The following is a 13,184-nucleotide window of genomic DNA, read 5'->3' as shown; positions in this document are numbered from 1 at the left end:
ACAATAGCCAATATATGAAAACAACTAAAGTGTTTATCCATAGATGAATGGATAAAGAAAATACCGTATACATCCAATGGAGTATTATTCAGCCATAAAAAAGAATAAAATCTTGCAGTTTGCTACAACACAGATGGACTTGAGGGTATTGGCTAAGTGAAATAAGCCAGACAGAGAAAGACAAACACCATATGATCTCACTCATTTGTGAACTCTAAAAAGCACACATACACACTCACAGATATAGGTGAAATGGGTGAAGCGAATCAAAAGGTACAAACTCTCAGTTATAAAATAGATATGTCATGAGGATGCAATGTAAAGCACAGCGAATATAGTTAATGATACTGTATTGCATATTTAAAAGTTGCTAAAAGAATAGATCTTAAAAGTTCTCATCACAAGAAAAAAATACTTTGTAACTATGTATAGTGATGGATGTTAACTAGACTTACTGTCATGATCAGGTAGCAATTATACAAATATTGAATCATTATGTCATACACCTGAAACTAATATAATATTGTATGCCATTTATACCTCAATAAAAAAATAAAAAAGAAGTGCATGTTTAAAGAAAGCCTGATCTATTAAATAAACAATTACGTAAAAAAACAAAAAAGGCCTGATCTTTTGAAAGAAACTCATTCCATCTTCACTTAATAATAAAATCCACTCCTAGATTTAAAGAGAAGCAACTACAGTTACACAGAATATCACAAATCAGTTTTGTGAGTTATACAAATTACAGCAAAGAAAAACAGGAGCTATTTCAAAGGCCTATAGTCAAAAACTTAGAACGGAGCAAAGAAGTTAATTCTTTTATGACCTTATAACTCTGAATAGAAAGCCACAGGTCAATATCTTGCACATATTGCTTGTTACCAGCACTATCAACACAACTTCTTAAGTAATTCAACTGCACAGGAAAACAGTTAATTACACAAATCCCATTTTAAGATGTGTACCACTACACAATTTCCCTTTATTATATAATGCAGTAGTTCTAATCACAAGGTAGAAGTAGCTTGGTTTCCTTGATAACCTTAAAGTGTATCTATCATTAGATGTGATCCAATGGATAATATGAAAATTATTAGCTGAGAACCATTAAGAAAAATCTCTGGATCACTGGAGTTTACAAAAGCAAGATCCAAGTTATTTGAGACTATGGGTCTAAGACACTTAAGATTCAAACCTAGAAGAAGGCTGAAAATTATCCAGAGAAGCAGGCAGGACATGTCAGCTGAATAAAGGTTTCCTTTATACCAGGGTTGAAGTTCAGCCTGACAAGTAACTCACTCCTACCCCAATGGTAGCTCCCAACTACTGGTATACAGAGTCAAATGCTTGTAAAGAATGAGTCCAGATCTTTCATGTGATGACACACCAGACCACTGGCAACCATGAGATGTTTTTACTAGTCTTTTCACTCTATTGCCTTTAGTTACTTCATTTAGGTATGCCAGGGCATCCACTTTTCTTTTTGGTATCAGAGAGCAGCAAGCATGTGACAAAACTTCATATAATGAATATGTTGAACAGGTCTTTCTTAACCTCCCAGCCCAACCCCAAGACCTAGACAAATTAAAGGGAACAACCATGATTTGTCAACAGCCTATAGATAGTTCATTCCAACATCATTGTTATCATAGAGGATCATAAAGAGTGAACTCCTTATTTGTTTTATGTTCACATACAGAATAAATTGGTACACATCTGATCAAACAAAATCCTAGGCTTCTGAGAAAGCTACAAGAATGAAAGGAAAATAAAATATTCCTATTCTACAGTCACAAATTACAAAATTTACTTTCATATCATTACTTTTTGGTGGTAATTCTCTATCACCACAACATTGCACAGCCACTTAATGAGACCAAGATAATTCCATCACACACCATAGTGGGAATAACATAAGACAACATTTATTATTTACTATTATCAAGTGCTGTTCTGTGTGCATGAAATATCTTATCCCATTTAATATCCACAACTCTATTAGGTAGGTACAGATGAGGAAACAGACTCAGAAACATCAAACAACTTGCCAAGGTGTACAACTAGTCTTCAGATCATTCTGTCTCTAGGTTCTTAATTATCTGCTATGCATAATAAACTTCAGATTCATGTATAAGAAGAGACTACAGCCAAAAACATTCAAACTGAAAAGAATGTGTTCACTGTATTAATGTTTTTTAAAAAAAGAAAAAATCCTACACACTCCAACAAGTTTTAGTACTCTTGCCAAAAAGAAAAAGCAAATAGATTCCAACTAGACTATACTTCCATTTATATTTAGAGTATGAGCTGTGCATGAGTCTGTAATGAATATATATATGTGCGTGTCTGTGTGTATAACACTCACATTATTCAAAAGCTCCCAAAAATGTGAAGTTTGTTCCAATCCTTCTCTATTTTGTCTACTTTAAGAATTCTTTGCAATATGCTTATGTAAATACTGATTTTAGCTGCTGTTCTCATTTCTCAAATCTTCAGCTTATAAATGGATTGGAAAAGTGACAGACCTAAGCAGACATCTTTGGAACACAAAACCAAGGATATAAACAAATATAACTAAATCAAAAATAAAGACTTCTTCAAAACCTTTAACTTATCACTACCAATAAATGAAAAGAACTAAAAGAAAGTAGAACATAGTGTGTGTGTATGTACATACACACGCACAATGCATATACTCAGGTGGGTATCTATTTTATTAGAATACACAATGGTCAACATTTTACCTTAGTTCATTAAAAACTCTACAGGAGCGTAAAAGCTAAATGAAAGAAGATTCTGTAGTTAGAGTAATGTTGGGGCATGAGACAGTATTTAAGAAAATAGTTCCAGGTTGTTAAACCGAAGAGGTGAGTGCCTTCAGTTTTCTTATGCCAGAATTCACATTATGGTTCAATTGCATTAATAGGTCATTAACTCTGCAGGTGATTTGCCTTTGTCCACACTTGAAAGAGATGCTGAAGAGAGTCAAAGAATCAGCATTCCACTTACCTGATGGTTAGCCTTCATTACAGACAGAGGTAAAGGCTATTACAGCACCACAAATCATAAAGCACAGTACAAAGAATATGTAGGCATGAAAACACTGTAAGTTGTGAATATACTATTTCCACTCAAAAGTGTGAAACTCAGAGACGTTGAAATTAGCACCTGAAATTAAGTATTACGTGTGATATTGTTAGAATGAAAACTGAAATAGAAGACTTTTTGATGAGGACTTGGCAATCCTATCAATGCATTTTGCACTCTGATATAATAATCATATTATTGGAAACACATTCTAAGTTGCACATTTTTGTCATAGTTGAGAGCCGAACATACATCTGGTATGTATCTTCTCCATGTAAGCTAGTAATACTACAGACTTTTTTATATAAGCAAAGTAATACCAAGAATAATTTTACCAAAATAAGGCAAAACATTTATACTCACCCAACATTGTGTAAATGTAAAAACTATTTAAGACTCATAATTGCAAAGACTCTTTATTCATAAGAGTCTATTATCAGAGAATTAGAATAAACATTCCCAGAAATGGAAAAATAAGTGACAAAAAGCTTAATAAAATTCTCGTTGTTTCTAGACATGACCTTCAGAATGATCATATTGACAATAAAAAAAATACTAGAATGTTCAGTCTGCAAGTGATCAAGGGCTAAGTTAGGTGCTTTGGCCTTGTTCTGCTGAAGAAAGCAAAGAGAATTTAGCTTTTGGATAGAGAATAGACATTGGTAGTCTCCAGATTTTACTTCCAGCATCTCAACCCACATTCAGCCTGGTGTGAAAAGATGGCAGATGGGATGACTTCTGTTATTTCGACTGCTGAAGCAGAATACTGCTTCAGCATCCTGCCTGTTTCTGTAAACATGAATATTCAGCCACAATAAGGAGCAAGGATAAGCGCGCTGACTGTATTAAGCAGGTACCAAAAATTCTTTATCCTTTTTCTCCTCATATCATCGATTAAGACCGAAAAAAAAAAATCACCATTCAGAAAATGTCATTTCTACCAACCTCGAAAAAGACTTATTATTCAATGAGATTATGCTGGCTTTCATATATTTAATGTAAATGTATGGAGGGAAATGTGTAGGCAGAAGAAAACCATAGTAATTGGCATTTTAGAGGGGAAAAATTTCAAGGTAACTAAACTGAACCAGTAATTATTTTCCACTTTATTTTATACTCATGATTTCATTATTTTCTCCAAAAATGTTGAGCAGGTATTAAGAGTATATCAGTGTTCACGATTTAAAACACAAATCCAATTCCTTTAAATTTCACAACAAACCTCTACACTGGCATATTATCCTGTTGTGTAAATAATGCCTATTTGTAACTCTTTTTTGCTTATATCTTGGAAGGGATTAATGAATCCAAAAAGGATAATTTTGCTATAAATAAAAGAAACAGTGATAATATCTCTATGAGAAATATTGTGATATTCCCTAAGGTATGTTACCATCTCTACCCCTCCCAAAAGACAGAGAATAAGGTCTAGAAATAAAATAATACACCTATATTTGCTAAAATGAGGAGTTTAGTGATTGCTGAAAGAAAATCTAAAGGCCACCTATTAAACACCACATCTCATCAAAATAAAAAAAATGGCAATTCATTGTAAATGGTGGGAATTTCTTCAAGAAACCTTATAAGTGAATAAATACCTCAATGCATAATTTGAATTCCACCCTCCATGTCACTTCTTTCTAAAAGACAACTATGTAGGAAAGGTGGCATGAGCCATCAGTTTTCCCTGTATCTCCCTCCTCTCACGGCCAGGTAAGGAGCAAATGTCCCGGGTGCCAGGAACCAGACATACATCTCAGACTGACTTATGATCCCAAGGGCCCAGCAAGTTTTATATTTTAAAAATAAGAACAATTGTTAACAGAACGATGGATATCAGTCTGCTCTTTAGGACTGAGAGGGAATTTCTTCGATATTTTCCACATCCTAATGAGCATACATTATAGAAGTAAATCAATGCCAATGCAAGGCACACATGTGGAAGTAGAGATAAACTTACGAAGTAGCCTGTTCCCAAGCTGGAAGGAGCTGAACTCTGCAATAAAGCATAAAGACAAAGTGGAAAATCAGCAATGGCTTTTAACACGTTCCAATCCACACAGCTCATTACCAGCCCTTTGCAGGCTTTTCATCACTACATCACATAAGCAGTGTATGCTGCCCCTTGTCATCTGCTACTGATACAAATACTGTGTTGCTTAATTTTCCCCTTTACATCTCTCAACAACTCAGAGATGCTAACGTGCTATTTACTGAATTCCAAGCTTCTGCAGTGGACGTAATTGCCAATTTATTTGACAGGCAGCTGAGTAATGAATTAATGATGGCATTTCGTCCTGCACTGAGACTAAACAGACATGCATCAGCCTGCCTCCCTGACTTGCTGACATTCAATGTCCTGGTCTCAAGCTACTCAGTTTTGTGGCCACAAAGGGGCAGGCAAGAGGAAAAAGCCCAGACTGACTTGAAAATAAAAAGCCCAGTGGGTTTGGATGACTTTTCCAGTGTATGACCTACTTGCCAGTGTATTCCCTAAAGGCGCCAGTTAGTACACACAGAGTGCTTTACAAAAATGAGACATTTTGTAAACAGAATTAGTAGACTAAAATGCAAAGAATGTGTGGGTAAAGGGAAGCACTGAAAAGCACCATTTTTCTGAAGGTTTTAGTCACAAAAATTATCAATTTAGGCTTCTGGAATTCTGACACACAACGACTAAAAAAAACAATAATTCTGAAAGGTACACCGGGCATCTCTTCTTTGGAGAAAGAGGCCAAAAAAAGAACTTGGTTTGTGTTGTAAACTTGTCTGTGATTAGTTCTTGTTTGTATGTTTCTTTTTTTTCTAAAACCTCTCATTACAAATTCTTTAATTTTTCATGTCCCCTTCATGAACAAGAGAGGACACAAATGAGCTTGAAACAAAAAGAATGCTACTGCTGAGGCAGTCTTCAGGTCTCAGCGAGGCGTCCTTGTACCAGCAGGGCCTTCTCACTGACTAGCTTGGGTCAGGTGTTACACCTTCCTGGAGTGGCCTGACTTTCACTCTGATGCAATGATTACTCAGTTGAGCTGTAGCTCTTTCACCTAAATGTCCTGCCCCTGCTCTGCAAACTAGAGGCAGCAGAGACCATCTGGTTTACTCATCATTGCTTCTCCAGAGCCTAGGACAACGTCTTGCACACATTTAATAAGTATTTATTGAATTAATGTCTAAATAAATGAATGAATGAATTGTACAGGGGAAATTAAGGCTTAGACAAATTTAACATTTCCAAAAGTATAGTAGATATGATTCTTCTTGATTTAAACTGGTTTTGAGAAGGAAATATAGTCCTGTGAGCACAAACAGCATACACATCAAACAAGGATAGTGTGCTCCAGGACATTCCTAAATGCAATTCCCAAAGCAAAACTTTCTTCACCTCAGTGTTTCAGACAAGCTCAGGAGAATGAAGGATGATAGATGTGTGATTCTGCACTTTGGACTTGCTTTAAAAAAATCGTTCTGCATTCTTGATCCCATAAATGGTATGTAAGGAGGTCCAAAGAAGTCATGGAGACAGCTTCTCATAGCATTGATTAGCCATGTGACAGCATCATCTGTTTTCAGCACCAAGAGCCCTCCATGGAGCAGAGGAAGGCAAAAGCCAAGTTAGATCTCCACCAGGCTGGAGTCATGACTCTGGGAGGTAAACTCATTTTAGGATGAATTTCTCAGAGAAAATAAGATACTAGTTTATTTCAGGGGTTTTTCCCCTTTCCTGCAAATGTATTCTATCCCAGAAGCAGAAGTTCCCCCTCAAGACCCACCTCCCACCCGCATGTACATATCATCTTTTTGTATACCAAAGAAAATGACATCCTTCAGGTCTCAGAAAGCTCTGTTATACTCATTTTGCATATATATTGTACATTACTCAGGGAGCTGGGTGGAGAAGAGGGCTTTGTTGTGCATATTTGTTCTGGCTATTGTTTATGCAGGTCTGACTGAATGAGGGAACAGTGGGTATCATTTCAATTTCTGATGTCAACATCAAATTACTTATTTAATTTCATGCCTGGCGAAGCATTGTATAGCTACACGCAGAATCATTTCACTTCATTTGTTATGCTGTGTTTTCGTGGCGACTGGCTTGCCTTCCAACTGACAGCTTTAATTACGACATGAATTTGATTGCACTGCCGAGGAATTAACATAATGCAACAAAGCATTTAAGCACCCTGCCTTAAAATACTCCCCCCTACACACACACACACACATGCACATGCACAGAGAGACACATGAAGGAACAGTGACACTAGATCCTCAAGTACATTAAAGGTCCACTCAGGTTTCAGCATGTGCTAGAAAGCATACAGAACTTAGAGTCACAGGGTACCCACAGCTGCGAACCCACTGTACTCACCATATTTTTTTTGAATAGGAAAAGATTTGTGGCACTAATATGTGATTTCTACACTTGGCAAAGAACTTTGTAGAAAAATCCTTCTAATCTACTTTGTCAAATGTCCACGGCATTGACGTTTCCTCCCTTTATTTCCCTCCTCCACCATATTTTTCTTGGCCAAGTGCCAGCTCCCTTCAATCACAGCTGGAGAATTTGAACAGAAACAACATCTCTGAAACAAAGAGATTTCTCCTTCCAGTTCTACAACCCCAAGAATCTGGCTATAACCTTGTATTCAGTGGTCACCCTGGTCACCAATAGAACTTCCACCATCAGATACAGGTAACAGAAGTTTTGAGACCAACAACAGGGCAGGAGTCAGGGTTTCACTGATAGCTCACAATACACACTATATCCCCGGTCCTTGCTATCCAAAAGGCCCAGAAGAGTCTTGGTCATGCATGCCTAATCTAAATTTGTATCTAAATATAGCAGAAAATATTTGATAGCTTTAACAGTTTTCCAAGTCAAAAATTCCATAAACACCTCAAACCATGGGCAACACCAAATTATGCTACAAAAATGGAATAAATGTTTATAAACAGCTTTTTATTGTTCGAAATGTGTTATGTTAGTTACTTATTTACCCATGTGCATTTAGGAATTGGTACTGCTTTCTCATGTTACAGGAAGAGACAGACACCACGAGGTAAAGGCCTAGGAAAGCAGACAGGTGGTGACGCCCTCACCACCGAACCATCTAATGGAGTCAAGTTGGTTTCAACTTTCTATGTTTCCCTAGTCAATTTCTAATGAGAAGAAGGGTCTTCCATTTTTCTTGCTTGAAGAGCGAAGGCAAACTCTGTCCAAGCAAAAGAGCTTAGAATCCAGAAAAGGCTGTGAGTCACACCAAGGCTTGAAAAACGAAAGGGTGTTTTTAAAAAATGAACAAACAGGATGTCACCAAGATGGGGGAGTGAGTAGTCTTCTTTGTCTCTCCCCCTTCGAATCTACAAATAATTGGACATTCATCGGTTAACAAAGGATATCCGTATAGCATCTCAGGACGCCTGAGAGACCTGTGCTGCTATACATCAGTAGGCAGATGGACTTCCCCCCGGGAGGAGGTGGAGATAGGTGAAAACTCTCCGATGCCAGATCCCCGGACAGCCTAGTACCTGCAAGCAGCTTTCTTCCAGTGGACACCCCCATAGCATCGCCATGCACCAAGGGTGGGTGTGTGCATGCACCGGCGGAGCGACAGTGGAAACTGGTGACTACAGCCCTAGCTAAGCCCCCTGCAATTACCCCAGGACCAGGGGGAAACTCCACAGTCCTGCACCAGCAGCAGGGAAAGCTTCTACTCATCATTAGCAGAGAGGCTCCACCCAGCATTCAGAATGCTGGGAGGCTCCCGAAGAGGAGGATCCTGGGCAAGGCAGCAGCACACCAACCGCCTCTGACTCATGGACTCCGGCTGTATCCCAGAGCGGGCAGGGGCACCCCCATGGCCGGGGGCTAGGTGGAGCTCCAGCGACCCGGCTCTGCAGCCCAGAGGGAAACTCCATGGGCCCGCACCAGTGGCAGGGAAAGCCTCTACTCAGCGTTAGCAGAGAGGCTCCGCCCAGCATTCAGAACGCTGGGAGGCTCCAGGAGAGGAGGATCCCAGGCAGTGCAGCAGCCCGCCAGCCTCTGACTCATGGACTCCTTCTGTGTCCCAGAAGGGGCAAGGGAGACTCAGCGATCCCGTGGGCATGGCCCAAGGCTGGGTGGAACTCCAGCGGCTTGGTTCCATGGCCCAGGGGGAAAATCCACAGTCCCACAGCAGCCACAGTGAAAGCCTCTGCACAGCACTAGTGGAGAGGCCCTGACCAGCAATCAGAAGGCTGGAAGGCCCTGGGGCAAAAGTAGCACAGCTAGGTGAGCTAACCACAGACTGCAGAAGATACCCATAGCTCTGCTGTGGCCTACAGTGGACAAGTGATATCTTGTGGGAACTGACAGTGACGGAGCTGCAAATATAGGTGATCCTGCTCCTGGTCACTGGGAAAGCCCATAACACTGCTGCAGATCCTAAGGAGGGAGCGCGTCTAGGTGGTCTGCAACAGTAGGCACCAGCAGCCTGAGGACCCATTGCGATTGCCGCCACAGCTGACAAGGGACCCCACAGGACCACTGTGACTACGAGAAGGGGCCCAGGTCCAGTCAGCAACAGCTGACAGGGTTCCTGGTCGGTGCAGTCTAAGCAGCTGCTCCCCAGCCACACCAGTAGAAACAAGTGGAAGCAGTAATTAAACTCTATCTCTATGCGGAGGCACAAATCCACGACATCAAGCAGTATAAAAAAATATACTAAATCTCCAGAACAGAAGGAAAATGACAAGTACCCAGAAAACAATCTCAAAGACACTGAAATCTATAACATAAATGACAATGATTTCAAAACAGCCATTATTAAAAAGCTCACTGACTTAAAAGAGAATTCAGATAGACAACTCAATGAGTTCAGGAGCTATGTCACAAAAGAGCTTGATACTATAAAGAAGAACCAGTTAGAAATACTGGAGATGAAGAACACAATGGAAGAGATTAAGAAAAATCTGGACTCTCTGAACAGTAGGGTTGATAATATGGAGGACAGAATTAGCAATTTGGAGGATAGGAATATAGAAATGCTGCAGACAGAGGAGGAGAGAGAACTAAGACTAAAAAGAAACGAAGAAACTCTCAGAGAATTATCTGACTCAATTAGGAGATGCAACATAAGGGTTATAGGTATACCAGAGGGAGAGGAGAAGGAGAAGGGGGCAGAAGGCCTGTTCAAAGAAATAATGGCTGAGAACTTTCCAAACTTGGGAAGAGAGATGGAACTTCATGTGACAGAAGCCAATAGATCTCCAAACTTTATTAATGCAAGAAGACCAATCCCAAGGCATATAGTAGTGAAGCTAGAAAAAGTCAATGACAAAGAGAAAATATTAAGGGCAGCCAGGCAGAAGCAAATAACTTACAAAGGAAATCCCATAAGGCTATCAGTAGATTTCTCAGCAGATACCTTACAGGCTAGAAGAGATTGGAATGAAATATTCAAAACTCTGAAGGACAAAACCTGCAGCCAAGAATACTCTACCTAGCGAAAATATCCTTCAAATACAATGGAGAAATAAAAACTTTCCCAGATAAACAAAAGTTAAGGGAGTTCATTGCCACAAAACCTCCTCTTCAAGAAATGCTCAGGAAGAACCTCATACCTGAAAAATCAAAAAAAGGAAAGGGGTTACAAAATCCAGAACAAAGGAGATAAGCAGAAGGACAATAACAGAAAGTAGCAGCTCTCCATCACACCAGGTTAGCAAAAGTTAAATAAAACATTAAAGATAAACGGAATGGAAACACCAAGAATAAATATAACCTAGTCATTTTAACCATAAACTCACAACACAAAAAAGAAGAGAAAAAAAAATCTGACAATAACAACCTAGAAAGGGAAGAGAAAAGGGATGGAACGTTTTAATTTAAGGAAATAAGAGCCTATCAGAAAAAGGATTATCTCATCTACGAGATGTGTTATACAAACCACCTGGTAACCACTAAACAAATAACAAGAATAAAGACACAAATTACAAATAAGAAGAAAGCCAATACAGAAATTTACCTACTTGAATTAGGAATCCAAAAATCATGGGACGAGAAACAAAGGAAATGCAAAAGAACTGGAAAGCAAGTAATAAAATGGCAGCAGTAGGCCCCCAGCTATCAATAATCACTCTAAATGTAAATGGATTGAACTCTTCAATCAAAAGACAGAGTGGCGGGATGGATCAAAGAACAAGATCCAACAATATGCTGCCTCCAGGAAACACACCTCAGCTGCAAATACAATATTGCAATACTGCAAAAGACAATATCGGAAGACAATACTGCAAGCTAATAATGAACAAAAGAAAGCAGGTGTTGCCATACTTATATCAGACAAAGTAGACTTCAAAGCAAAACAGATAAAGAAAGCCAAAGAGGGGCAGTATATAATGATAAAAGGGACACTCCACCAAGATGACATAACACTTATAAATATATACGCACCCAACACAGGAGCACCAAAATTTGTAAAGAAACTATTAACAAAGCTAAAAGGAGACATCAACAACAATACAATAATAGTAGGGGACCTCAACACCCTATTAACACCAATGGATAGATCATCCAGACAGAAAATCAACAAGGAAATTATAGAATTAAATGAAAAATTAGACCAGATGGACTTAATAAATATATATAGAACACTTCATCCAAAAACAGCAGGTTACACATTCTTCTCAAGTGCGCATGGAACGTTCTCAAGGATAGACCATATCTTGGGAAACAAAGCAAGCATCAATAAGTTCAAGAGGGTTGAAATAATATCGAGCATCTTTTCGGATCATAATGCTATGAAACTAGAAATCAACTACAAGAATAAAGCTGGGAAAGGACAAAAATGTGGAGACTAAACAACATGTGACTGAACAAACAATGGATTATTGAAGAAATTAAAGAAGAAATCAAATATTATCTGGAGACAAATGAAAATGAAAACACACCATACCAACTTATTTGGGATGCAGCAAAGGCAGTGCTGAGGGGAAAATTCATTGCAATACAGGCTCACCTAAATAAGCAAGAAAAATCTTACATAAACCACCTCAAACGACACCTAAGAGAATTAGAAAAAGAAGAACAAACAAAGCCCAAAGTCAGTAGAAGGAGGGAAATAATAAAAATTAGAGCAGAAACAAATGATATTGAAACAAAAAAGACAGTAGAAAGGATCAATGAAACAAAGAGTTGGTTCTTCGAAAAAATTAACAAAATCAATAAACTCTTAGCCAGACTCACAAAGAAAATAAGAGAGAAGACTCAAATAAATAAAATTAGAAATGAGAGAGGAGAAATCACTACAGATACCAAAGAAATACAAAGGATCATAAGAGAATACTATGAAGAACTATATGCCAACAAATTGAACAACCTAGAAGAAATGGATAAATTCCTAGACTGATATAACATCCCCAAACTGAATCAGGAAGAAATAGAGAATCTGAATAGACCAATCACAAGCAAAGAAATAGAAACAGTAATCAAAAACCTCCCCAAAAATAAAAGTCCAGGACCAGACGGCTTCTCTGGAGAATTCTACCAAACATTCAAAGAAGATCTAATACCTATCCTTCTCAAACTATTCCAGAAAATTGAGGAAGATGGAGCACTCCCTAATACATTCTATGAAGCCAACATCACCCTGATCCCCAAACCTGACAAGGACAACACAAAGAAGGAAAACTACAGGCCAATATCACTGATGAACATAGATGCAAAAATCCTCAACAAAATTTTGGCAAACCGAATACAACAATACATCAAAAAGATTGTACACCATGATCAAGTGGGATTTATACCAGGGACACAGGGATGGTTCAACATCCGAAAGTCAATCAACGTGGCTCACTACATTAACAAAATGAGAAACAAAAACCATATGATCATCTCAATAGAGGCAGAGAAAGCATTCGACAAGATCCAACAACCATTTATGATAAAAACCCTCAATAAAATAGGTATAGAGGGAAAGTACCTCAACATAATAAAGGCCACATATGACAAACCCACAGCCGACATCATACTCAACGGACAAAAACTGAAACCAATCCCTCTCAGAACAGGAACAGGACAAGGGTGCCCACTTTCATCACTCTCATTCAACACA

At 38.6% G+C, this 13,184-nt stretch overlaps 1 protein-coding gene across 10 annotated transcripts in view; it reads right to left on the bottom strand.

Moving 5' to 3' along the window:
- AUTS2 (activator of transcription and developmental regulator AUTS2) overlaps positions 1-13,184 on the bottom strand; it is a 1,153,302-nt gene that overhangs the window by 612,089 nt on the left and 528,029 nt on the right. For 9 of the 10 annotated variants that reach the window (XM_070484474.1, XM_070484470.1, XM_070484475.1 and 6 more), the window contains one exon: positions 5,051-5,086. The exons of the other annotated variant lie outside the window; for it this stretch is intronic. In XM_070484474.1, the coding sequence (XP_070340575.1) occupies positions 5,051-5,086 (36 nt within the window). The remainder of the gene's footprint in view (positions 1-5,050; positions 5,087-13,184) is intronic. 10 annotated transcript variants of the gene reach the window in all.

The sequence above is a fragment of the Equus asinus genome, chromosome 14 (assembly GCF_041296235.1).
Source record: "Equus asinus isolate D_3611 breed Donkey chromosome 14, EquAss-T2T_v2, whole genome shotgun sequence".
Classification (NCBI taxonomy): Eukaryota; Metazoa; Chordata; class Mammalia; order Perissodactyla; family Equidae; genus Equus; species Equus asinus.
This window is presented reverse-complemented; position numbering and strand designations above follow the sequence as displayed.